Source organism: Carettochelys insculpta, chromosome 20 (genome assembly GCF_033958435.1).
Source record: "Carettochelys insculpta isolate YL-2023 chromosome 20, ASM3395843v1, whole genome shotgun sequence".
NCBI classification, from domain to species: domain Eukaryota; kingdom Metazoa; phylum Chordata; order Testudines; family Carettochelyidae; genus Carettochelys; species Carettochelys insculpta.
The window spans coordinates 24,877,515-24,904,635 of NC_134156.1; the positions used below are offsets into that span (position 1 = coordinate 24,877,515).

The 27,121-nt window shown below is 40.1% G+C and overlaps 1 protein-coding gene across 5 annotated transcripts in view; it reads right to left on the minus strand.

The window, feature by feature from the left end:
• RPTOR (regulatory associated protein of MTOR complex 1) overlaps window positions 1-27,121 on the minus strand; it is a 256,227-nt gene that overhangs the window by 226,957 nt on the left and 2,149 nt on the right. For all 5 annotated transcript variants that reach the window (XR_012648254.1, XM_075014603.1, XM_075014602.1 and 2 more), the window contains exon 2: window positions 4,849-4,951. Coding sequence is in view for 4 of the 5 variants with exons in the window: in XM_075014603.1 (XP_074870704.1) it covers window positions 4,849-4,951 (103 nt within the window). In the remaining variant the exon portion in view is untranslated. The remainder of the gene's footprint in view (window positions 1-4,848; window positions 4,952-27,121) is intronic.

Genomic DNA, 27,121 nt, shown 5'->3' on the forward strand with positions numbered 1-27,121 from the left:
AAAACAACTAACTAGATTATAAGAAAGTGATGTAGCCCCTACTGCAGCAGCAAATCCTGGAGATGCCAAGTGCACCCTTCAACAACAAAATAATAAGCCTGCCCATAATCAGATTGCACACTTGTTGTGCTTGCGCTCCCCAGGGGAAGGATGTGGAGCTCAAAAAGCCCTATCAGTACAGAGATAAGTAAAACTGCCTTTGACCACAACATCTCCTGTTATAACAAGAAGGGTCTTTTGATTCATATGATTTTTGGGGGTCTTACACATTCTGATCCAGAGAGACTAGGAGAAGCAGAAGGACCTGTAGCTGACCAACAGGTAAAACTGACAGAGGCAGTAGTAATGATAATTGCACAGTTTGCATGGCAATCCTAAGGGTTGTTGCACTTTTGGCAAGGAGGAGGGATAAAAAGCTCAAACAGAAACAATTTCATTTTCTTGCAACTTTTACAGACCCATGCTTTGACATTTTAAATAAATGGATGGAAATGGGCATTTCCTTATGTGTATCAAGCACAGCTTTACAGTTAATGCATTTCCAAACAAAGGCCCTGACAAACCTCTCTATGCATTCCTGACTTGCTTTGATGCACAACTTCCATTAGGTGGGATACGTGAAAAAAAGATTTCTGTAGAATTATATTTCCCCCATTCAGCATTCAGTTCATTTATACCACTTTTAAACACAGATTCTTCTGAGAACGCGATCGGACATGCATCTTGTAGAATGGCATTTACTTCATTACTATTGTGGCATTTAATGCCTGACCATAAAACAAAATGAAACAAAAAGAGAGGACAGGTATCATTCCTCTAAAAAACGGAGAGGAAGCATTATGGAAACAGTGTCTATTACCTATAGTAGAAACCTAATGGTTAACCTTAGTTTTCAGGAAGACAAATAGGGAACAAGTGCAGCTGTGTTTCTCTGCTCTTTGAGAGTAAATTACCAGATATATATATATATCAATCCCTCACCCTGCTATAATTCATACATACATGTTTCTGTCAACTCTAGTTCCAGAGAGACACAAGGGACAGATTAAAGGGAAAAGGAAAGGGGAACAGACTGCAAGAAAAATTACCTAAGCATTCTTTAGGCTCCCTATTTTTTAAATTTACTAGCTGAGCAACAAAAGTGCATGCATAGGACAGTCACAGGAGCAAGAGATAGTCCACAGAATCTTACAAAACAATTTGCGAGCACATTCAAAGTTGTGGGCCTTAGTTATAATTCAGCCCTTAAAATGTCTCCTTTTGTCAATAAGCCTTTTAGCTTTAAAATAGTATTAATTTTAATGTTTCAGCAGCATTATAGACTACAAGAGGCAAACACAATGTGGACACCATCAATCCAGGGTTGTGAGCTCAATCCGTGTGGGGGACATTTAGGGATCTGGGGCAAATAGATTTAGAAAAAAAAAGAGGCGGGGGGGCGGGAATGGCACTTAGTCCTGCCAAGGCGGCAGGGGACTGGACTCCATGACCTCCCCAGATCCCTTCCAGTTCTACAAGATGTTTATGTCCATATATTAATCATCAGCTGGTGTTGACTTGCTAGCAGACCACATCACAAGTGCGTGGTCCTCATTTTGTCATTGAGCAGAATTTCCACAGGGTGGTTTGGGGCATTTGTTCTTTCCTGAGGTCACCCACCCAGGATTCTGGCTTCTATCCCTTCATGCACAATGTGTACAATGACCATGTGGATGGGCTAGTGAAGAAACATGGAATAAGGTACAGTAGGGTCTCAATATTCATGAAACTAAGGTTTGTGGATTCAATTATTCATGAGCCGCTGCTTTCCCTGGGACTCCGGGCAAGGAGCGCTGTCAGCCGCTGCCTGCCATATTCACAAAATTCAACGTTTGTGAGGGTTCTCAACATGGAAGCCTTGCAAATGTTGAGACCCTACTGTACCTTCAACATGATAACACCCATCTCTCGAAGACTTCTTTTATGTGTGGTTGACATTAAGATGTTCTGAATGAACACTAGCTGGTGCAGACCAAAGTAATTCCAATGGTTTCAGGGAAGTATCCAGGAGGCACAGTAAATACATCTGACTCGGTATGCGTGTCACCTATTACAAGAAATCATTTTGTTAGTCTTTAAAGTGCCACACTTCTGCTGTTTTGTTTTGCGGGAGTATAGACTAACATGGCTACCTCTCTGTTACTATTACAAGAGTTCGCTACAGCTCAAATTCAATTTGTAGCTGCTGTTAAATGACCCTATAACAGCATTACCAAGGATGTCTCTCTTCCCTCCACCTGCACTTGGCTAAAATATTATAAAGGATTCTTTCATGTCCAGGAGTTGCTCCATAATGTACACTTTTGGTATCTCAAAACTACCTTTCAGTGCAGGTTTTATGTGATATTTTAAATGTGTGTAAAAATGTAAAAGATACTATTTGTTCAATTTTAAATTAGAAGAACAATACTAAATTTTTCTCGCCAATGTCAATCACTGATTATCATATTTATGAGTCCAGTTGTTCTTCATTTTGTCCTATTTCCTTAACCTCATTTAGTTTTTGTTGAATTTCACATTTCACCCAAATTAATGCTACCAACTACTCTTTCCACCAAATACATTTGATGCATTTGAATACATTTGTAGGTGCATGTTCAGTGCTTTTTTAGCTACTTTATTATCTTCAGAATTTTTTACATCTTTGATAAGAAAAGATTAATAAAATTTTCAAAGATGGTGAGAATAAGAGAAAGCCAATTCACAAAAATCAGGAACATTGTACAATGCATAATTTGCTTCTGTAGTCAGCTGTATGACTCCAAGTTCTGGATGGCACAGCTTTAAATTTCATTTACAGATGAGGCTAGATATTTTCAACGTCTGACTTCCAGTTAAAAATACACAGCTCTTAGACAGCTTGCACACGAGAAATGCTTCACCAGCCAACACTATCAGGACCGGATCAATCTGACAGCAATCTAATATTTGTCTCTAAAACAAGGGGGGATGTCGCCATTTTCAATTAAAAGGGACAGAGAAAAGCATCCACTACCAGAGTAACAAACAAACATTTTTAATAGTACGAGCTGCTAGCATGGTAGGTTTTGAGACGGATCCCTGACTTTTAAATTCACCCCTCCAATCCGGAATAGCTAAAGACTTCTGTAGGACAAGGTATTTTTAAAAATGCAACTGTCTAGCACTTTCCTTAGGCTGTGTAAACCTTAAAAACAAACAAACAAATAATCATCTTTTTTCTTTTACATGTTGCATTTTGGAATAAAGCAGGAAGTAGTGCATACCACAACACTTACCACTGGGGAAATAACTACCTAAGGCTATCTAAACACTATGAAATTATACCAACTTAACCTACGTCAGCATACGGCTAACACAGTCATTAAAATTTACTGTGCATGCATGCACACTTGGCTCCTTGAGTTGGCACTGCACATCCTCAGAAGCTCTTGCATCAAAGGGATAGACAGCATGGGGCATTGTTACTGGCCTCTTTGTGTCATCCTACAATCAACATAAGCAAAGCACTGTGTACACCGACACTGTGTCAACATAATTATATCAACCATAATTCTATGCCACTTCGGGAAGTGGTGTTACTAAACCAGCACAGAAATATAATCACGTCAGCAGGAGCCAAACTTAACCAAAAGCTCTTCCACAGCTAGATTGTCATAAAGGAGTTTTCATTAACATAATTGCATAAGTGTAGATAAGGCCTTATTTACGCAGACGTGTTCAAATCAGATATCGTTTTCTCATCTACCTTTACCCCAGGAAATACATTGTGGTGGGGTTGTAATGAACTCATGAACCTGAGCAAGGCTCTGTCTAACTAGTTTTGTTGCACCCCCTACCCCCGGCTTTTTCTTTTCCGCAGCCAGCGCATACACACTGCAATGCAACTGTTGTCAGAAAAATGCCCAGTTTCAGCAACAAAAAACTTCCAGCCATAAGAGACCATTTCTTTTCTCCTCTCTTTGTTATCAACAAACAGCCCGTACAGACACTCCTCTGTTTTGTCGACAGAACTGGCTTTCACCAGTATCCCACAGTGCCTGCCCTGATCACTCCACTGAGCGTTTTGATTTCTGCTGCCCCAAAGGCATGATCCATTCCTCTTTTAAAGCTCCAAGGAGTATCTGACATCTGAGGATAAGTTGGCACTGAGCAGCATGTGAACACTATTTGCCAGCACTTTTGCTGACAAAAATACTTCTATCTCCTATGAGGGGGTTTTACTTTGATGGTAGGAAAGCGCTCCTGATGACAAAACCACATTCACACATGCATTTGCCATTGTAAAATTTTGTCATTCATGGGGTAAAGGGATTTAAGCAGCCATGAATGACAAAAGTTTTGTCAATCAAGTCCAAGTGTAGACATACCCTGAGTGTGCTGCTTTGTTTGAGCAACAAAGAGGAAATCATGGGGAAGCTCCTGTCTTGCCCTGCACTAGGATCACAGAGGCAGGCTGCCTGCTGTTGCAGAAGGAAGTGGATAACTGTGCTCGTTTGACATTTCTCAGCACAGAGAATTCATAGAGCTACTCGTATTGCTGCTCCTGGCACCAGAGAAAGTTGTGGGAGAACTCAGAGGCAATTCCAATATGCAGAGCCATCAGCTCCACATTTCCAACACGCTACACTCTGGATACAGACTCACAGCTCATTGCTCACATTGTTGGTAATGGTGTCTCCACTGTGGGCATTATCTGTTGAAAGAGGGAGCAAGTATGAACACCACCTGGAGATTTTCATTTTGTTGACAAAACTGGTAGTGTAGACAAGGCCTAATGAGACAAAGCAGCATTTACAAACTGGTCTCAAAGACATTCAATAAGCTTACCTATCCAGCATTCCAGACGTGCACAGGGAGTTGTCTTCACCACATCAGGAGGGTCAACACCTACATTGAGGCACAAAACTAAGGCAACACTAACAGTCTTCATCTAGGAAAAAGAGAGAAGATGATACTTAGTGCTAAAATTTACCACTTATTACTGATGCTGTAATTCTAAAGTGCTACCCAACAACTCCCACAAACAGTTCAAGTTCAGCTTTATTAATCCATCCTTAAAAAGGAACACTTTAAACATTTTATTAAGAGTGGGAAGAAAAACTGGAGGTGAAAAAGCTATGAAAGTTCCCTTTTTTGTTCCAGTGGGACTGTATTCATTGTTACTTTGTTAATCTGCAATCTCACTGAATTCTCACAAATATCCAACAAGCTAACACTGGTTTTCAGAAGAGATTTAATAAAGTTGTACTTAGGTCTTGCATTGCAAAGATTTCTTCATTTCCAGGACCCATACAGCTGTACACGATGCAGATCAGATACCGAAAAATTTCTGCCAAGCATCTTGGATTAGTCAATGTCTAACTGAAATGCTTTATTAAAAAGTAATGCAAACACACTATTCAAGATTCCAATCAATAACAGAATATAGTACACCATGCTTTATGTGACCACTGGAGCAGAGAGAGAAAGAGAACCAGCAGGGGCGGGGCTTGCAGGTGGTTTTTTTATTTTGGATTTTCTTCTCAAAGACTTTTAACATGCACCAGCAATCTAATGCACACTTACAGGGCTCTCTTTAAAGAAGGGTGTACTGAAGGTGTCACTGTACCTTCTTAAAAAGATGAACCATAGAAATGAAAAACATGTATTTACTATTAAAACCTTCCAAGAGCAGAAATGGGGACAGTAAACTCTTTCATATCCAGCATTCAATCATCCTATGGATCTATGATTCCGGGAACAGAGCAGGACAAGAACCAATTCACATTGAAATCAAAAGAAGAAAGTGAGGATGGCTTAGGCCACACTCTCAGAAAACCATCATCCAGCATAGTCCATTAAGCTCACACACGGAACCCACAAGGAAAATGCAAAAGAGGAAGACCTCGAACAATGAGGAGAAGGTCTACTGAAATTGAAGGACAACAACTGGGGTACTTCTGGAGCCACTTAGAAGTTTTGTCCCAAGATAGAGTGAAGTGGAGAAGATTTGTAGATGACCTATGCTCCATGAGGAGTACAAAGGTTGAGGAGTAGTAGTAGTATCCTTACATCTGGAACTCTGGCATTTCAACCATAAATCTATTTTAGTTACATTTTCTATAAGTTCAGTATAATGAAAGTAAATACAAATATATACAGCAAATATAGTATAAGTTTACAGCATACAATACTACTGTTGTTGGTAAATAAAGTACTCTGGATACATTTTTGTTTGTTTCTTAATATCTAATCTTGTTTTTCTTTAGTGTTATGCATTGCTAGGTATACCCCTCTATTATCCACAATATATGAATAGCCAGCAACCTCCAAGTCCCGGGTGTTGCTGGATATGAAAGAGTTTCCTGTATTACCGATAGAAGAGCAGCATTCTTTACTGCATTTTAGGAGTTTATCTCCAGCTTTTGAAAGGTGAGCTGTGAGGAAAGTCACCAGAACTCTAGAATACATATTGTGGGAAGTATTTGTAACAGTGAAAATATATCTGCAGATTTTTCATGTGTTGTTCTGACATACAGTACACCTCAGGAGGTCTACAACCAAAACAGTGAGAAGAGTCATTTTTTTCAAATTCAGTTACAAAAAATCAATCTTACAAGAACCGCAATGCACATGAATACAAGTCAGTCCTTAATAAATAACATCCAACTGCGCTTTTTAGCACCGCTATTTTAAGAACAGTGCAAGCACAATTATTTGTACCAGTAAGAAATTTGTTACCCCCATCTCCATCCAGGCTTTATCTGCTTCAGCCTCCAAATGCCCAGGTTTTACACCCCCATCCTGCAAACCTTCCCCCCATCCCCAGGCTTAACACCTCTGACCCTAGCCTGTCACCTAGAGCCTAGGCCTGTCCTTTCCTATAAGCAGCCTCTTAACCTGAGAAAGATTCTCACCAGCAATCACAGGCTACACCACAGTAACACTAAACCTAGAACTACCTTGCAACACACCCCGCTGCCAACTTTGTCCACTTATTTATTCTGGGGGATACCATCACTGGACCTAACCACGTTAGTTACAAGATCAAAGGCACATTCTCGTGCACTTCCAGCAATGTTATATATGCTATTATGTGCCAGCAATGCCCTCACACTATGTACATTGGACAGACTGGGCAAAACCCTCATCAAAGAATGAATGGACACAGAGCAGACATCAAAACTCAATACATATAAGCCGGTGAGTGAACACTTCATTGGAATGGGCCATTCTGTTAAAGACCTGAGAATGTGTGTCCTGGAACAAAAAGAATTTAACAACAGGTTACAGCAAGAGATTTGTGAGTTAGAGTTCATACTCAAATTCGACACATTAACACGTGGTATGAACAGAGACATCAATTACCTCACACATTACAAGGACTGCTTCCCTTCTTTTGATGCTCATAATTATCTCGGGCAGGACAATTAACATCTCCCCCACCCTCCTTCCCCCTTTCTTCAATCCGATTTGATTTGTGAGTTTTTATTGCAATTTTTTTTTGGTCCTCTGTACTTATGTGAGTCTACACTGGAAATGAAATTGATCTGATGAAGTGGGTCTGACCCATGAAAGCTCATCACCAAATAAACCATTTTGTTAGTCTTTAAAGCACTACATTTCTGCTGCTTTGTTTTATAGCCAAAAATTATTTTCAATCCAGTCAGATCATGCAGTGGAATCAAATGTACCTCAGGCAGTGATCTAAACACTCCCATTTGCTCATGCCTATCCCACAGTTGGATGGGATATCGTCAAGAAAAAACAGATGCTGACAGTTCATTGGGGATTACTCTTCCTTCTTTCACAGCTGAAATAATGCCCCATGCTGGTGATGTACTTCTGCAGGTACAATCTTTAAGATGACATGTAAGGGTGCGTCTTCATTACTCAGATCAACCCGGTCAACTCTGTGACTACTTAGGATATTTTGTGTTTTCAGTTTGGAACACACCACTTGTTTGCCCTTCTTGGTCTGGCCTAAGGCTGCGGATTTGACAGCAACAGAGTAAAACTGATCAAGCAGCACATTCACGCTTGCTTCCATATCCACAAGGGGCAGTGCAAATGTATGAAATCCAAATGTGGTAAAATCTTAACGTTAATCATATCTACGACCAACACTAAACAAGCCACTAAGTGCTTCTGCCAGACAAAAATACTGCTTACAAATTGCATTTTGCAGCTCATCCATCCTGCCATTCTCTTCTCTGCAACACCATGTAGACTAGGGAAAGGAAACAAAAGAGGCAACATGGCTCTCTATGTCAGAAGTGTTCAGCATTCCCTTGTCTGTCTGAAGCAAAGCCACACGCACCTCCACATCCCCAGGGTGCTCATTAAGATGCAGAACGGCAGGCCAAAAAAAAAAAAAAGAAAGAAAGAAAAAACACCCTTTCTGCAAAGCTGGAGTTATACTGTATAATTTATAAAGAAAGCTAGAAAGTGGAGCACACGGCTAAAAGACTAGGAGAAAAACAAAAACAAAAAAACCACAGTATGTCAGGATAAAATTTCTACAGCTTCGGCTGATTCCCGCTTCTATCCTTGTAATCCTGCCACAGAAAACTAGAAGGAAAATTGGCTCCTGGTTCGTGGACTGCATCCCAAGCCACATCCTTGACAAAACTAAAAAAACATTGCAGCAATCAGAGGCAGAAGTTGTTAGCTATCAACATATTACGTTGACAAGCATGAAGTGGTGCTTTCTAGGGCATAGATAGGACAGCACAACCAAGCCTCTCTTACTACTGTTTCATGGAGATTCCCACATCATTGAAAAGCCCTTAGGAAATTATACACTTTAAAATCAGAGGCACTTCCATGTCTCACTGAGAACGACCCCCTTGAATATTGGTAGAGTGCGTTCAAAAATCTGCTACGCTTTTTAGACCCCAAGGTTAAAGTTAGCCAGGACAGGAGAACATAAACACAGTAGGATAATCTGGCAATTATCCCCAGAAGATGTGTGATCCCTGCCTTGAGCTAGAAGGCTCAGGAATAGAGACACACAAATTGGTGTGACTATTAGTGCTTCCAATCCGTGAAATCATATTTGATATAAATAAGTGATTATTGTATTATATTGTAAAAAGATGTCCTGATTAACACTACAGCCAAGAAAATATGTCCTGAGAGATGAGAAGGCTGGGACGCTTAAAGGTGATTTGTACCTTGGGACCAGCTCTCCCTTGGCAATACCTTACTACCCAGGGTACTTGGGAACTTCTGGAACAGCAGAATGGCAAATGGTGAGGAAGAGACAGAAGAAAATTATGTAGTAAATGAATAAACAAAATACTGCAACTGGGATATAACCTGTAAGTAATTTTAAATTGTGACATGTATGAATATGACAGTGATAAGTTTCTATGGGCAGATTAACCATAACATGTTGCTTACAAAAACAACAAGAAGTCCCGTGGCACCTTATAGACTAACGGATATTTTGGAGCGTAAGCTTTCATGGGCAAAGACCAACTTCATCAGATGCATCTTGCCCACGAAAGCTTATGCTCCAAAATATCTGTTGGTGTATAAGGTGCCACAGGACTTCTTGTTGTTTTTGAAGATACAGACTAACACGGCTACCTCTCTGATACATAGTATCGGAAGGGTAGCCGTGTTAGTTTGGATCTGTAACAGCAATGAAGGGTCCTGTGGCACCTTATAGACTAACAGAAAAGTTTTGAGCATGAGCTTTCGTGAGCACAGACTCACTTCATCAGATGCCGGTCTTGGAAATCTACAGGGCCAGGTATAAATAAGCCAGAGCAAGGGTGGGGATAACAAGGTTAGCTCAGTCAGCAAGGGTGAGGTTTACTACCAGCAGTTGATCTGGAGGTGTGAATACCAAGGGAGGGGAAGCTGCTTCTGTATGTAGCCAGCCATTCGCAGTCTTTGTTTAAGCCAGAGCTGAGGGCGTTGAATCTGCAGATGAATTGTAGCTCAGAACTTTCTCTTTGGAGTCTGGTCCTGAAATTTCTTTGCTGTAGGATAGCTACTTTTAAATCTGCTACTCTGTGGCCTGGGAGATTGAAGTGCTCTCCTACGGGTTTTTCTATATTGCCATTTATGATATCTGATTTGTGTGCGTTTATTCTTTTACGTAGAGACTGTCCAGTTTGTCCAATGTATATAGTAGAGGGGCATTGCTGGCACATGATGGCATAAATTATATTGGTAGATGTGCAGCTGAATGAACCCACGATGATGTGGCTGATCTGGTTAGGTCCTGTAATGGTGTTGCTGGTGTAGATATGTGGGCAGAGCTGGCAATGAGGTTTGTTGCATGGATGGGTCCCTGAGTTAGTGTGACTGTGGTCCGGCGTATAGTTGCTGGTTAGGATTTGCTTCAGGTTGGCAGGTTGTCTGTGGGCAAGGACTGGTCTGCCTCCCAAGGCCTGTGAAAGTGGGGGATCATTGTCCAGGATCCCTTCGTTGCTGTCTCTGATACATGTTGCTTATAGGTTTTCTTGCACCTCTCTATGAAGCTGCTGACAGTTGTTGATGATGATGAGAATTCATGAGTGAACTTACCTCCCCGGGGCGCCCGGAGCGCCAGCAGCTGCTGCAGGTTCCTCGAGGCTCCAGGCTGGGAGTGCTGGCTGCTGCAGTGGCTTCCCCGGTGCTAAGAGCGCTGGCGGTTGCCCCAGGTCCTCCAGTGCTGGGAGCGCTGGTGGCTGCCACCACTTCCCCAGGGCCCCGGGCGGGGAGCTCCAGTGGCTGCCGTTGCTTCCCCAGGTCCCAGGGGCAGGAGCACTGGCAGCTTCCCTGGGGCTCCAGAGCAGGGAGTGCTCATGGCTGTGGTTTCCCGGGGCTCTGAGCCTCCTGCCCACAGCATGGCTAAAATCAACATTTGCAAGAGTTCTGAACACAGAACCCTCGTGAATGTTGAAACCCTACTATGCACATGTTTTCAAGACACTCAGCTTTGTTCCTAAGCTAATCATTTTCCTTTTCCAAATCTTATCCGTTGCCTTCAAACTCGCTCTTGCTTTCACTACTCTAGTTGCCATTTCCTTCTTACAGTCTAGATCATGTGTTATGTTGTTCCCCAGACATGTGAACTTCTCTATGTTCTCTAGTTCAAGCCCATCTACGCTGATTTTCCTTCCTATTTCCTTATCTCCAAATATCATTGTTTTTGTTTTATCAATGTTCATAATCAGTCTGCACTGCTTCCCCTCCTCGCTTAGCACCTGTGCCATTCTCGCTAACATCTCTTCATCTTTTTCACTGATAACTATATCACCTGCAAACCTCAAGTTATTGATTCTCATCCCGTGCACAGACATCCCTTTTACCTCTTCCTTATCTTGTCCATTGCTCTCTCTAGGCGTGTGATTAAGATACACAGCGATATCGGATCTCCTTGTCTTGTACCTCTACTCATTCTAAACCAAATTCCCGTCTCTCCACGTGCTCTCACCACTGCCCCCACATTTTCAATGATATCTTTCAACAACCATATCAGTCTGCTATCCACTCTATATGACTCCAACACCGCCCAAGTCACCTTCTGATCTATACTGTCAAGTGCCTTCAGAAAATCAACGAAGCAATTGTAGATGTTCTTGTTCTTTTGGTGAGCTTTCTCCTCTATCGGTCTTAGTGCCAATATCTGCTGTATGGTACTGCTATCTTTCCTGAATCCAGCTTGCTCGTCCACTAGATGTCCTTCTATCTGCGATCTCAGGATCTCCATCAGCATCAGCATGAAGGTCCGCAGCACAAATCGAGCAATCAGGGTTGGGTCAATAAGTTGGCTAATGAAAGAAAATTACAACTAACACTTATATTATCAATTGGAATGTGGAAGATCCAAACACTGTGGGCGACTGGAAAGTTAGAGCTGCTTCAAAAGGAGATGTAGAGATACTGATGCAACATACTTGGACTGGCAGAGATGCACTGGAGTTCCATACATGCACTGTACATTATGTGCAAAAACATTTTAAATCTATTTTATTTCAGTTTTGAGACCTCAAAAGTGCTTCGACTCAAAGAACCCTTCAAATGGAATAAAATTACAAATCAAATATCAATTTCAGTCCACTCTCCCATTCTGCCGAAAACATTCTCCATACAAAACGCCCACAATAAATTGGCTAGCATTTCAATCTGACTATCCAAATGGCAAACATTTGCAGAGTGCTCTGAAAGCTGGCAACTATGGCTTATTTTTGACAGAAGCAGGCGAGCGTTTTTACGAAAAATACCTACTAACAGCACTACTAATATGAGGGGACCTAGTCTTAATACCACTGCAGACCACAGTGGCAGTGTGTCACGGGATCAAAGAGGTCTTCCTGTAGGTTGGTCAGAAGTATTTAGGTCTTTATTGTTTAAAAGTAAAACTTTATGATCTAGTCATAGATTTAAGGCCACAGGGGACCATCATGATTGAATAGTCATGATAGACTAGTGCAGTCTGAGCATCTACACATTACAGGACACAGAGTCTCACCTGGTCACTCTTGTAATAGGCATACAGCCTCTGGCTGAGTTACTGAAGTCCTCAAATCTTTCTTTAAATACTTCTATGTACAAAGAATCCACCACTTACTCTAGCTGACATCAGGCAAGCAACCTGTCCCCCATGCTGAAGAGCCAGGGGTGGGACCCGCAGCACCTCTGCCGATCCGAACAGAGAAAATTCCTTCCAGACCCCAAACATGTTAGACCTTAAGCAAGTGGGCAAGACTCACCAGCCAGACACCTTGTCATGAATGAATGACTGTAAAGGATTAAACCTAGAGAGAATGGGTTCTCGGCTGGCAAGCAGCCAGGTGAGCCAATGGGAAGAGAAAGGGGAGTATCTGAATTGAAGCAGTTACCTGCTGAGGAGCCTTTCTTTTGTATGACCAGAGGAGACAGACAGAGATGTTTAAAGTTTGAGCAGGCTTAAGGAATTCAGTAAATATCCAGGTCTCAAGGAGATCTGGTCTTACAGACATGTAAGCAGAAAGGAAATGTTCAGTCAGATGCAATCAGATTATTTTTTATTTTGCCTTGAGTGCAGGACTCTTCATGCTGGCTGATGTACCCCTGGTATACTGTAACTTTTAAACTGAATTCCAGGGAAGTAATTCTCTGTAATTTAAGTCTACTTTTGTTTTTAGTTGCTCTGTAACACCTAGCAACCACTTATGCTTTATCACATATATCTTTTGTTAATAAATCACCTTTTTTTCCTGTAAGGCAATGATTTGATTCTTGTGTCCTGGAGAAAGGTTTGTGTATATACATGCCTAAAACTGAAAGATCAGTTATTAGATTGAAGCTTAATTTCTTCTTCTTTGTTGTCAAGCTCTCTCCTAAGGGAGGTTTAAGTGCTTGGGGTTAACCCCACAAGGAGACATCTCAAGTGTGTCTTCCTGGGTTTTAGAGGAGTGTTTTCTCACCTGGGGGGTGACAGCTACCTCCCAGGACCAGGGAATCTGTGACATGGGAAGCTTTTAAGCAGAAGCCTGTACAGGCAAGGATTTTTAAGGTCTCCTGTGGACCCCCCGCCCCCATGTTCTGGACTCAGAATGTCAATTACCTTGACACACGTAGAAAAGAATTTTCTCTAGTAAGTCTGAGCCCTTTCCCGCTAGTGTCTCCTCTCTGGATACTGGAAATATTTCCTAAATAACATTCACAGGTGGGACACATGCCACTGGAGGCTATTTCACCATATCATCCTCTCCCATAAACCTATAGTTCAGTGTTAAAAACAAGTTAGGTTATTTGGCCTCCTATACCCACTACTGTCCTTGGAAGGCTGTTCAAGAACTTAACTCCCCTGATGCTTGGGAACTGTCCCCTAATTTCAAGCCTAAACTCATGGGTGGCCCATTTATATCCATCTGCTCTTGAGCCAACACTGGCCCTTATATTCCATGGAGTGCGAGGGAAGTTGTTTAAGTTCTCTCTGACATATTTAGAGAGAACAATCATCTCTCCCCTTGTTGTTGTTAGGCTACACAAGTCACAGTCCTTAAGCTTCCTCTTATACTACAGATTCTCCACTTCACTAATCATCCTACTAGCTTCTCTCTACACCTGTTCCTGTTGTGTCATCCATAGATATTATTAGCGCACATGCACTTTTTGCATCAGTCATTAATGAAAATGTTAAATAAGTTTGGTCACAAGATCAATCCTTGAGGATCTCTTTTATTAACCTTCCTTCAGCCAGCAAGTTTGGTTTTCAGTATGATCCTTTGTAGTCTCCCCTTTAACCAGTTCTTACCCATCATTCAATTCTCATATTAATCCTCATTTTCTTTAATAAATTCCCACATGAAACTACATCAAATGCTTCAGTGAGCACTAAATGGATTAGATCTACTGCTTTTCCTCTTTCTAGAAAATCTAGTACCTTCTCAAAGAAATATCAGACTGGTCTAGTATGATCTACCTTTTGTAAAACCTTGCTGTAGTTTAAGCCAAATAAAATTAGCTAATGCACTTAGATTCTCTTGCAATTCCCCCCTCCTTGCCCCCCCCACACCCTGCATACAACAGAGGTCAAATTAAAGGGCATGGAGTTTCCTGTATCATCCTCCTGCCCTTTCTTAAACATGTTCTACATTTTCATTTCTTCAGTCAGATGGTATGACCCCCAGGTTTATAGATTAATTAAAAACCCTTACTATTTACAATTTGCAAATTTCATGAGCCAGTTCCTTTTGTGTTTTTGAATGAAGTTTATCCAGATTCTCCAAGATTAGTGCCATTATGCTGTTTGAGTTTGGCTTCCACCTCACATGTTGCCATTTCTACAGGTTGAACGTCTCTAGTCCAGCACCCACAGGACCTGACCAGTGGAAAATTAGAGAATTTGCCAAACCAAGGGAGGTCAGTATTGTCTAGCATCCTTACCAACAGTTCCACTGCTTACTAGGCTCTTAGAAGACAATTAGGTGTAAATTACAACTAAGTAACAGCACAGAACACAGAGCCAGGACTGGGGTCTGGAAAACTTTATGGGACCATGGGAAATGTGGCCACTCCCATAATAAGTGGTTAGCCAGTTGACTAAAATCATGCTGGATTACAGATGTTGCCAGATGAAAAAGTTCCAGATTAGAGAGGTCCAACCTGTACTTCCATTTCCTTGTTCCCATTAGTCACCACGCCACTGCCCCCAAGCTCCTCATTACCCTTACCAAAACCAAGATAAAAGTATATGTTTAAAGATAATCTAAGTCCTCTCCAACCCCTACTCTCTACCACATAATATATATCCAAGGGGTAGCCAAGTTATTCCATCTCTTCAAAAACAACAAGAACATCATCTTCGTCAGATGCCCATGACAGCTTATGCTCCAAAAGATCTGTTAATCTGTAAGGCATCACATAATACATAGGGCCACTAAACACTCCTTCCCAGGTTTCTTTTTATTTATATGGCTAAAGAATCTTTTATTATTGGGTTAAATTTCCTTTGCAAGAGCCCCTAGTTAAGGTCCAGCTGGAACTGCGTAGTTGCTTCTCTCACAACGCATTGCCTCCTAGCAGGCTATCAAACTGAAAACAAACCAGTAAGCAAGCAACACATATGCACATCAGCATTCCCCATAAGCTAAGCATTTGTATGGCAGCCCAGGAGAGTTTCAGGTGCCACCAAGATGATTAGCAAAATGCCCACAGCTGGCAGCATGTGTTTCTGTTGATATACATCCGCACATGCCTCAATGAACATAAAATTATTCCACACATGGATGGAAAAAATTACAGGGCACATGCGCGCGCGCGCGCGCGCGCGCGCGCACACACACACACACACACACACACACACACATCCCCTCACTCATTGCCCCTAAGGAACAGGGCTTTGCCTCTCTTCTCCTTCAACAGATCTGTCAGCCGTTTTCACCTCTGCTAGCAGTTGTGCCATGATTCCTATGTTTTAGGTTCTCCATAAAAAGCCCTGCTCAGCTAACAGGTGACTCTTTTTTCCAGCAATGCCACTTTTCATATACATTTGAGATATAGTTCCATCCTGTTGCTTTGTATTTGCTACTCTCACTTTAAAATGAATGTCCGCCTTCCTTTGATACAAGAACAAGGGTGGATGTCTTCCCATTCCTTACACATGTAGAGGGGAAAAAAGTTTTCAAGCACTCTTCTAAACTGTTCCTTTCAAATCAAGTTCCAAGCAACACAGTGGTGAAATTTTGTATGTATCACTGGCAAACATCAACTACATCATTTCATCACCGACAAAAATTTGAAGGCACTGTTGAGCTGCTTCTGTTTCTACACCTCTGTCAGAGTTTCTTACTATGAAAGCGTTTTTTTAATTTTCTGCTGACTGAAGACTCACCAAAAAGCAGTGGAACAAATAGCATGGAATGTTTCCCAAGCTGAGAACTGGTTACTACAAGATTACTAGTAAACAGTTTTATTTCATTGAATATACTTTCATGGTAGTACAACAATGGTTGGTATAAAGAAAAGGAAGCACAGATCTAAATCTTCATATTTAAAATTCATCTTGCATAACTGTGATATTCATCGCAACAGCTGATGAAGGACTTATTGGTATAAGGTAGTAGCTCTGCAGCTTTTACCTTTACGAAAGCTCACCTAATAAACTATTTTGCTAGTCTTTAAAGTGCTACTTGACTGCTTTTTATTTTAAACTAAAGGTATTGAATGCTGCCTGCCAGCTCCAACAAAGAATGTTAGAAGCACTCTGAGTAAAAAAAATACACCCATCCACTGCAAATCTAGCCACACAACCACATTTAGGGATTTCTGATCTTTATACAAGAATCCCTGGATAAAATTCTATAGCCCAGGTTATGCACATGGGCTATTCAAGATGAGAGTAATACCCATTGCCCTCAGAACCATGGGATCCATGTTTAAATGTTTGTTTTTTTACTAGAACGGATGCAGTTTCGTGCTTTTGTTGCCCACGTTTCACTCCGTGACTACACCTTCAGTATCAATATTAGAGTGCCACTCTCATCTTAACAACATATTCATCAGAAAGACTTAAAGAAAAATGTTTATCCTTTTGTTCACCATGCAGGTGGCAATAATTAATGGTAAATAGAGGAAGGAGGAGGGAAGACTAGAAGTTCAGAAAAACTCATCTCCCTCCCTGATACAAGAGAAACTTACAGATTTGTTATTCAGAAACAAGTCAGTTAATAATGCCTCTCCCTGCTGCAGATAGCCTCCCCTGTGCCAACGTCTGATGACCATGCCAGTGAGAAGGCAAGCAGCATTACAGCTTAATCGTTTTTTAATTAACAGTCAAGTAAATTATAATGCAATGGTTCATTCTGACTAACAAAAAGTGTGATGGTGTATGACTAATGCAGACTTGCTTTTCTTAATGAGCTACAGTGATTTACTACAGCAAGATCATAATGCAATTACATGAGCAAAATCCAGCACCATGCCCTACATTCACTTTCAACTTGCCTTCTCCAGTATAAACAGCCACGTGTATTTTCATGCACAAAAAAGTGCTCTCTTTTATCCTAGATTCCTTTTTTTTTTTTTTTTTTAAAAACAGTTAATTTAATTGTTTGAGTAATGTTTTGTGCTCACTAAAGAGGACTGATATCAACGACTGCATGACAGTAAGCATTCCCTGCAAAGCTCTACTAATTCCTCTCCAGTTATGATCTGAAATAATACTGCTTCCCTCTAAAGTAGAGGCTGCCAGCCATGAAAAGCCAGAGCCCCCACAGTAGCTTTATGAGCACTGGGAAACCCATGGGACCAATCCACAAATGGGACTCCAGGTTCCTTTGCTCTTATAACACAAAGCCAACTTCAAGCCCATGCTCCTTGAGACATAGTAATCCTTTGATTGTGGAAATATGAACTACCTTCATCCCTAGAAGTGGCGTCCGAAAAATGGTTGAGATACATGTGCAAGAAATTTTCAATGCCACCACGGCATCTATTGTGTATTAAAACAATTTCATTTGCTAGCGTGATCAGTCTAAAATCTTTCATAAACACTAAAATAGCACAGAGTGGCTACACAGGAGACCTTACAGCTGCAGTGGTACAGCTATACTCCTGTAAGGTTTGCAGTGTATACATGGCCTAAATAAAAAGTAATTCCAAACACTAGATGACAATCCGAGACACGCAATTAGCATTACAAATTTAAAATTTAACATTCAGAGTTAAAGAACTTATTCTGTCCACTTAAGAGTTCATCCAGCCCACTTATTCTGTCCACGTAAAAGTTCATCCAGCTTCTCAGAACTGGGTGTCCTTCTCCATTTTAACATACTAGAAAAGAGCAGTAATTTATTGCTGACTCCTTTCCCAAGAGCATAAATCCTATCTTCACCCTGGCTAGGTCTACCCAAGAGGGTTTTGTCGACAAAACCTACTGAGCATCTACACACACTAAAAAAAGCGATTTTTTGATAGGCTGTTGACTCTGCACTTCTGCCAACAGTGTTCTGCCTCTCCATGTTGAGGAAGAACACCTTTGCCGATTGTTTCTGTTGACAAAAAAGCCGTACAGATGCTCTAGGGCCCTTTTGTCGACAGAGTGGTCCTCCCTGGTATTTTGAAAGAGGATAAGATGATTTGCTGGCACGCCCCAGATTTAACTGACTCATTTTTATATCACAAGTGGGTAAAAAAGAAGGAATACCCAGTTGCAGAGACTGACTCACCCAGTTGCTTATTCCTTTCAGCCTCTGCTGTTGGTGTATATTTTCAACCTTCTTGAGAAAAAGAGCACCGAGATATGTAGAGCTTAATTCTCAATTTCCCTAAACCATATAAGTCATTTAGGCCAGTGTACAATGAGTGCAAAATGCTACCATTCTGATTTGGCAGCATTTTACACTCATTTGCACCAGTACATGTAACCATGCAAAACACAAGCCAATGCAGAATCTGTCCCTTATTCTGGCTTTAGAATGGAGATTCTTTTTCTTGTGGTCTAGAATCAGATGAATTAACAAGGGACACATACAATTCCTCACAAACCCTCCCCAGCTCACTTGTGATATTTACAAAAGAAAGAAATTCTAGCAAACACAGTGCTCTGTTTCGAGGAGGCTTTTATATGAAGTTTGAGAAACGTAATACATAAAATTATGAACAATTTTTTTTCTGGAAAGATAAATGTAATAGAATGCAAAGAAAAATACTTGAAATTTAATATTAATAATTTATGTGCCCCTGCTGGTGGTCTGCAGCCATCTGCAGCCCAAAAGGTCAGTTCTTGCTGTGACTGTGGTGACAGCATGAGCTACATTCCTGCATCAGCTCCTTCTGAATGTTTGGTTGTTTTTTAACCTCAATTTTCTGCACACCTAGCATGGCATTTCATCAGATGTGTACCCATGTTCAACACACTCCACACTTCTGTACTACCAGTATTTACTAGCATTTGCCACACTTGAGAAGTAACAACCGCCACATAAGTTGGGGGTGTACTGTACTTGCATAGGGCCTACTAATCCCTACATTGCACACAGCTGGCACTCCATGATCATGAAATAGCTATTTTGAAATAAATGCTGTTAAGACAGGGAATACAGCCTATTTCGAAATAAGCCATAGTGCATTCAATGGCTCTATTTCAAAATAGACTCTATATATGTAGACACTGTACTTCGAAATAGCTAAGTGCCATTTCAAAATACTGAGGCAGCATTATTTCAAAATACTGTCAGTTATTCCACTATGAACGTACATAAAGCATAAGTCAAAGTTTAATTTCAATACTAACCCTCAGCTCCCTTATTACGCTACTATGTTCCATTATTATTTCTGTGAAATGCTGAATATTTAGCACTTAAGCAGTTAAAACTCCACAAATCTATGTGAATTAAGAACATTCTTATGCAGTACTGTTGTCAATCTATAATTTTTGTACAAAATCGATTGTCAGTCTATTCCTATTCTCCTAAAAGCAGGATTTAATGCTCACTGTGAAGGTTATAAAGCAGCAAATAAATAAATAAATAAAATCACTACAACTAACTCTTCTGCTCTCTGTGTATTTTGGAAATCAATGCAAGTAAAATGTGGTTCAGTTTTAAACATTCTGACTTAAGTAGCATCTTGTCAGATAAAATCCAACATATTTGAGATCCTTTGATTTTAGTAAAGTTTCATGACTCAGTTGCTACGAAAGCTAGGAGCTTTAATTCAACATTTAAAGCTTAATCCCAACTCCACCTGATAAAACAATTCTTTAAATAAAAAATAGATCAAAGCAGTGTCATGCTTCTGGGACACACATTCCCTAGAATCAATGCAGGAAGAATAAAACCTCTGCAGAAGCAAGCCTTCTCGATGAAAGGAATGGCAACGTTCAGTCATTTTAATTACAGTGACCAATAATCACTCTTCAAATTGGGAGCTAGAAGCTTTCCCCTTCTCACCCAATTCCTCTCTTCAAAAGAACTTTTCTTTCAGACCTTCATGAAATTAAACCCACGCTGTAAGAAGAAAAAACAAAAGCCATCTTATTCCCTTACCTAAAGGGACAATTTTACTATGCACTACAGAAAACTAAGACCACTAGCTGGCCAAATGGTGCTAGGGAGAGATCTGGATTTGGAGACTGTGGAAGACAACTGCCTTATTTACCATGATGGTTAATTAACAGCCTCTATGTATTTATATTTGGAGGCCTGGGAAAGAATCCACAAGCCTACCTGCATCCTTTCTAAATACGGTCTAGAAGTGCTGTTTACTCATGAAAATCTGGCAAGGCTCATATGACTGTTGGTACATCCCTAACTAATATGCATTCTGCTTATTTATAGAAGGCAAGCTTTTTGTCTCAAGCTCTTTATGGACTGCTCCCCCAGCATAAAACACAACCAGCCAAGACTTCTCCAAAAGCCTGCAAGAGGTGGTGGGTTTTGTCGTGCACTCTGAAGGCTAATGGATCTGCCTTGTGAAGAAAAAAGGATGGGAGCCAATTCCCAACATGAGGCTTCCGAGAAAAAACAAACTTCTCCCATTTACAAGGGAGTTCCAGCTTTATTGTCTCCAGTGACCCCCACAGCAGTACAGCATGAGGAAAAAGTATCTCTAGTAACCTAGTCTCAAAAGCTATTAGATAATGCACTCTTTTTTGTTACTTTCTCCCAGAAATTTTTGCAGAACTTCAGCCTCTTCTTGCCAATCATTTCCACCATAAAATGGATAAATATGAATCCTGATCAGTATATATAGGAATAAATGAGGCTGCCCAAAGGGGTAGGTAAGCAGGGCAGGTTCACGTAAATCACCAGTTTGAATCATGATTTCAATCAGTGAGCAGGAAACCTTGATTTAAGTCAGTTTCAATATCTATTTTGTTGTTACTTTCCCGAAGGCAAGCTGATCTTCTTTGCTTTGTAATCATTAAAACATATTGATTTCCCACTAAATATAACCATTCCTTAGATTGGTGCTTGTTTCTTCTAACTAGGATAATGCACTATTATATGGCTTTATGTATATTTAATTCTGAATTTTTTATGTTTTATCTTGGAAAATTGTGAATTTTTCATACTATATTTAAGAGATGACTGTTTTCATTTGTTATTTGTGTCAAGCTTCATTTGGAAGGAAACTAGAACTCAATTAAAATGCATAAAAACAGCACAGAATCTTGCTTTATTAACTAAATAAAACTCAGTTAAGTGCACTGGATAGATAAGAAAAATGTTTTGTATGTTCCACTTTTAAAAAAACTACCTGATTTATTAAACAGAGGAATTTCTATCCATAGCTGCTGAGCTGAATTGACATTGCACATGATGACCAGAAGTAGTGTTTAGAATGTGTAGATGTGATCCTCTCACACCTTTTATGCATGGATAAGATGAGAAACAAACTTTCATGTTTTTTAAACTTCCAATCAACTTCAACTACGAATGAACTAGTCCTTAAACTAAACTACGTGAATACGGAAAAATTAAGAAAATGTTCTCTTTGCACCTGCAGAAAAGACTGCTGTGATCAAAAGCTCATTTAGCATGTCAACAGTCTGGTTCCAGGTGTTTAAGCAGTGATTCCCTCCAATTCAGTGGCTTTTCTTAATTTCAGCAGCAAACCTATTTTGCTTAATACTATTTTTTTAAATTAAATTATTTTAATAGCTTATAGTAAGTTTAGTACTCAATATAAGTTATCAATTTAAAATTTAAAATTAAATTGGTTTATTTTTTAAAAACAAACCTATATTTAATTCAAATGCTAAAAATCATTAATTTTAATCTATTCTTGGACAAGACCTTACAAGAGGATGCTAATAGCCAGGCGTTGCTTTCCAAATCATCAACAGCAGAAAAAGTTGGCAAAAGGAAGCTGTAGTGAAAAGAAGAAAAAGTTGGCAATCTGGTTGACTCAACTGATTAACAAACACCACAACAGAGCAGGTTGGACAAACACCTGTCAGGGATGGTAGATAGGGCTTACTCCTGCCATAAGTGCAGAGGACTGGACTTGACTGCCTCTCAAGGTTCCTTCCAGTTTTATGATTCTATGATAATAGGTGGTACGACCAGGCAAGAAATCTCATCCATGGCTGAAATGATTGTGGCTGCAACATAAAATTCAGAGAACAGAGGGAGGATATGTACAGCAAAGGAAAAAAAATGGATTTTCAGGAATCACTGGAGGACACTGAAAGGATGGAAAGATATTATTTAGGGGAATACATGAGGTATAACAAAACAGCAACAGAATGAAATTAAGAAATGGTGACTATGAGGGAACACTTCTTAAAAGTGATATAGATTGCCTTGAAAGGAAATAGGGGAAGCCATATCGTCTTAATAGCTGACAATCAGAATAGTGAAAACTGAATTCCTCAAACCAGTTGAAAGTCATTCCTTACACCACTGGAAAGATAATTTCCCCTGGACCAGTTGTAACCTTAGATTTCTCCTATGACACTAATGACATGATAATCTGGTTATTCCATATACACCCACCTCCTCAGATGTATTAAATCCATTAGTTCAGATACTAACATACTATTCCTGAGTAGGTTTTCCTTTTCTCAAAATACTTAATGAATACAGAAATATAACAAATGGCACTCCGAAAATTCATACATAGAATTATACATATCTCATAGAACTGCAAGGGACCTTGAAGAGTCAGCAAGTCCAGCTCCCTGAACTCACAGCCAGACCTACCCCTGACATTCTTTAAATAAATCTGACCTGCCCCGACCATTAAAAGGCCCCCACAAGGACTGAGCTCACAATCCTGGGTTTACAAGGCCAGTGCTCTAACCACTAAGCTATTCCTCTGTTATTTGAAAGGAATGTGATTTTAAGAAGAAAAGCAGCAGCTGTGCAGTATGAATTATTTTTCTTATTACTGTTTTTACATGGATCCCAATATTTTAAGGTAAGTGAAAGCAGCAAACATTATATGGTTTTCAAGGAAACAACTGAGAAGTATCAGATCAGCATATTAGGACTATTCATGTGGGCAGACACACTCCAGTGTCCTATATGCTATATTATATTGTTAGTACCACACATGGGGCCTTAAAAGTGAAACAAAGGATTTGGGTGGGAGTTTCATATGGGTTTCCAACAAATGTCTTAAAAACAAACTTCTTTGAAAGTCCAGAGGATTTGGCTTTCTAAGTGACTAAGTGGCATTTCTGAAATGTGAATGATCTCTGGTGCCTTGATCAGTTCAGTCTCATTCCTGTCTCATTCTCTGAAAGCATGAGATGAAGATAAATCATAAGTTTCATAAAAGATAAGTAGTCAATGAGAATCCCAGGAGAGAGATATGATCACCTCAATTCAGAAAATGAAACATACAGTAAACTCTTTTATATCTGGCACTCTATCATCCAAAACTCTCACATAACTGGCATTTTAACCATAAGTAAATTTTAGTTACTTTTTCCATAAGTACAGAACAGTAAAAGTAAATTTGAACAAATACAGCAAATACAGTATGAGTTTACAGTGTACAATACTACTGTTGTTGGTGAACAAAATACTCTGCATACGTTTTTATTTGTTTCTTAATATCTAATCTTGTTTTTCTTCAGTGTTATGCTTTGCTAAGTATACCTCTTTATTACCCAGAATATTTGACTATCCAGCAACCTCCCCATCCTGGGGATGCCAGATATGAAAGAGTTTACTGTATATAAAACTGTCCACTCTCTCATTCAAGATGCACAGTGGGATTTTTGGACAGGTCAAACAGAGATTTATGTTCTGTGGCAGATTTATTTAGGGTTATGATCTTAGTGCCTGAATGTCAGTCCCATTATGGTTTTGCCAAACCAAGATTTCAGTAAGTCACTGTAACTGTTTCAATAACGCTACCTGCTATTCTCCAGTCTGAAAATAAAAAACTGTGTGTGTTCGCCTGACTTCCATACCAATTAACTGACATAGTCTATTATCAGTGCTGTATTATCAAAAGTGAGCGTGCTGGGGTGCAAATGTTTTGTATTGCTCATGGAAGGGGCCCAATTGACATAACATGGACTGTAGTCATACAAGCGTTTCATATGCTGCTCTGTTAACAAGCAGAAACTGACAGACAGAGCCTCTAATGCAAAACAGTTCAGGTTTCATAGCCTCTTTTGTCCTTTGCTTCTCTGCTGAGCCACCCACATATGGGTGTAGTGAAACTGAAGTATAGGTATAAAAATTTTTATTTGCAGATTACGAGTACAGGCCTCCCTTTATATCACAATCTGCTTTTCAAATATAAAATGTCACTAAATTGGACGTGTACTCTATATAGAATGCCTTTAACTTGCCTACCATTCTAGACTGACAGATACCTTTATCCAACAATAACTTAGTGCTGTCACACTGTATTTCTAATATTAGAGGTTATACAAAACGTTTTATTGGAAAGTCAAGACAGGCAGGCACAGAATTAAACCTATCAACTGTGTGTTTTGGTTTACAGAAATATGCAAGACATGCTGCCCCACTGAACCTACTTATGAGAAAGCTAGGTAGCAAGCTTAAAAACAAACCTTTTGCCTGCAGCAAAACAAGATTTTTGTGTTTTTCATACTTTGTCTGTCACAAAAACTAAGTGCACAAGCAGCCAATTGCCAAGAGCAACCTCTATAACCATGAATTCCTCACCACCTGTTTGTCATTAATAACACAGCTGCCCAGAAGAGAGAGTTGAAGCTTGTCAAAGATGCAGCCCTCTTCAGAAGAGCCAGTAAGATTTTTCAGGATCAGAAGAACAGTGGATGTGTAATTTGTTTTGCTTATTTTTAAGCATTATTTTTATAGTTGGTTAAGATTTGGACCAGAAACAATCATTACATCCCTATAATTAAAGGAATCTCACTTTGATATTGCCCAGTTTTTTACAACAACTTCTGGAACATTTGAGTTGGAAAACGAGAGATGTAAAATTCCATTTACATAAACATTTTTTTTTACAAGAAAAATTCACAGGTAAGGTGATGACACATAAGAAAGGAAAAGGTATTCCAAAAATTAGAAGTTACTTTCCACTCCACCAAAATACCCAAACTAAACAAGCATTTAGTTTGTGTTTGTTTTCTAAGATAACTCTCTCAATCTCTTTCCTGTTCAGAGGGCTAAGGATTTTAATAAAACTAACACAGGGTTGTAGCAGTTTTTAATATTTTAATTTAGATAGTTGCACTGGGATATTTTACTTCCTAATTAGGTTTTTCATATAAAAATGAAAACTAATCAGAAGCATACAAGCACTGCAAAATGGCAAACACACGAGCCTGTGTTCTTTTAGCATCTTCCATCCCAAATCACTTTATGCATTTTACTAACTGTATAAGTTACACAAGAGAGAGAGAGAGACACACACACCTTACTTACATATCACTGAAGCATAGTCACTTCCAAGATGAAACATCTGAAGTACTTAACAGTGCACAGAACACTACACAACAGTTTAGAAGAAACATAGAACAGTGTATGCAATTGAATGCAAGTAAATACCCTGTGCATCAATAACAAGGAGTGCAGAAGCATCTTAAGGACTAACAATTTTATGATGTCATAAGCTTTTGTGAGTTTCAACTCACTTCATCAGCTGTGTGACCAGAAAGAAAAAGAAAAGATAGCAAAACTATAGAGATGGAAGCATTCCATCAGAGCTAATTCAATCAAGATGGATGTGGATACGAAGTGGAAGATTATTTGTGGTACTGAGTGAGCCATTTCCAATCTGTAGACCCTTACTTGGATACTGAGGCTCAATGGAGAGTCACGTGGAGCATTTTGACCACTCTAAATAAACAGCATGTTGCTGTTGACTCTTCTCAGGAACCACCAGGTTTTGATTTATTTCAGAAAGACTAGCGTTGATTGAATCATATCAGGAAATCTCAAAGAACAGGTTGGAGTGGACAAATTTTCTTTAAATGGAAAATCAGGCAAACATCTATGTGACTGTGGTCACCAAGCACAAAGAACGGGGTATATCATTTCTGAGAGTTCCCTTCATTCTTTCCCCAGGGCCAGGTGAACAGGCAGGGCCCTGGGTAACCATGGGAGACACAGCACAGGGCAACTGATTAAAGGGAATATTTGAGGAGAGGCTGAGAGATTTGGGCTTATTTAGTTTGCAGAAGAGCAGACTGAGGGGCAATTTGACAGCAGCCTTCAACTTCCTGAAGGGAGGCCCTAACAGCATGGAGAGAGACTATTCTCAGTGGTGACAGGTGGCCGAACAAGGAGCAATAGTCTGAAGTTACAGAGGGAGAGGTGTAGGTTGGACATTAGGAAAAACTATTTCTCCAGGAGGGTGGTGAAGCACTGGAATGTGTTACTGAGACAGGTGGTGGAATCTCCATTCCTAGAGGTTTTTAAGTCCCAGCTTGACATAGTCATAGCTGGGATGATTTAGTTGGGGTTGATCCTGCTTTAGGCATGGGTCTGGACTAGACGACCTCCTGAGGTCCCTTCCAGCCCTAGAATTCGACGATTCTATCAACTGTTTAACCAGCTCGCTATTTTAAGATATTTACATCCCTACTGGCTGAGCCCCCAACTTTAAACCTGGTGCCCTACCAGCAGCAACACAGATATAAAGGTGACAGTAACATAGCATGCCACCCTTCCTTTTGTGCTGATGCTTTCAGAGCAGGGTAGCTGGAAAGTGGCAACTGCTGACTGCAGAC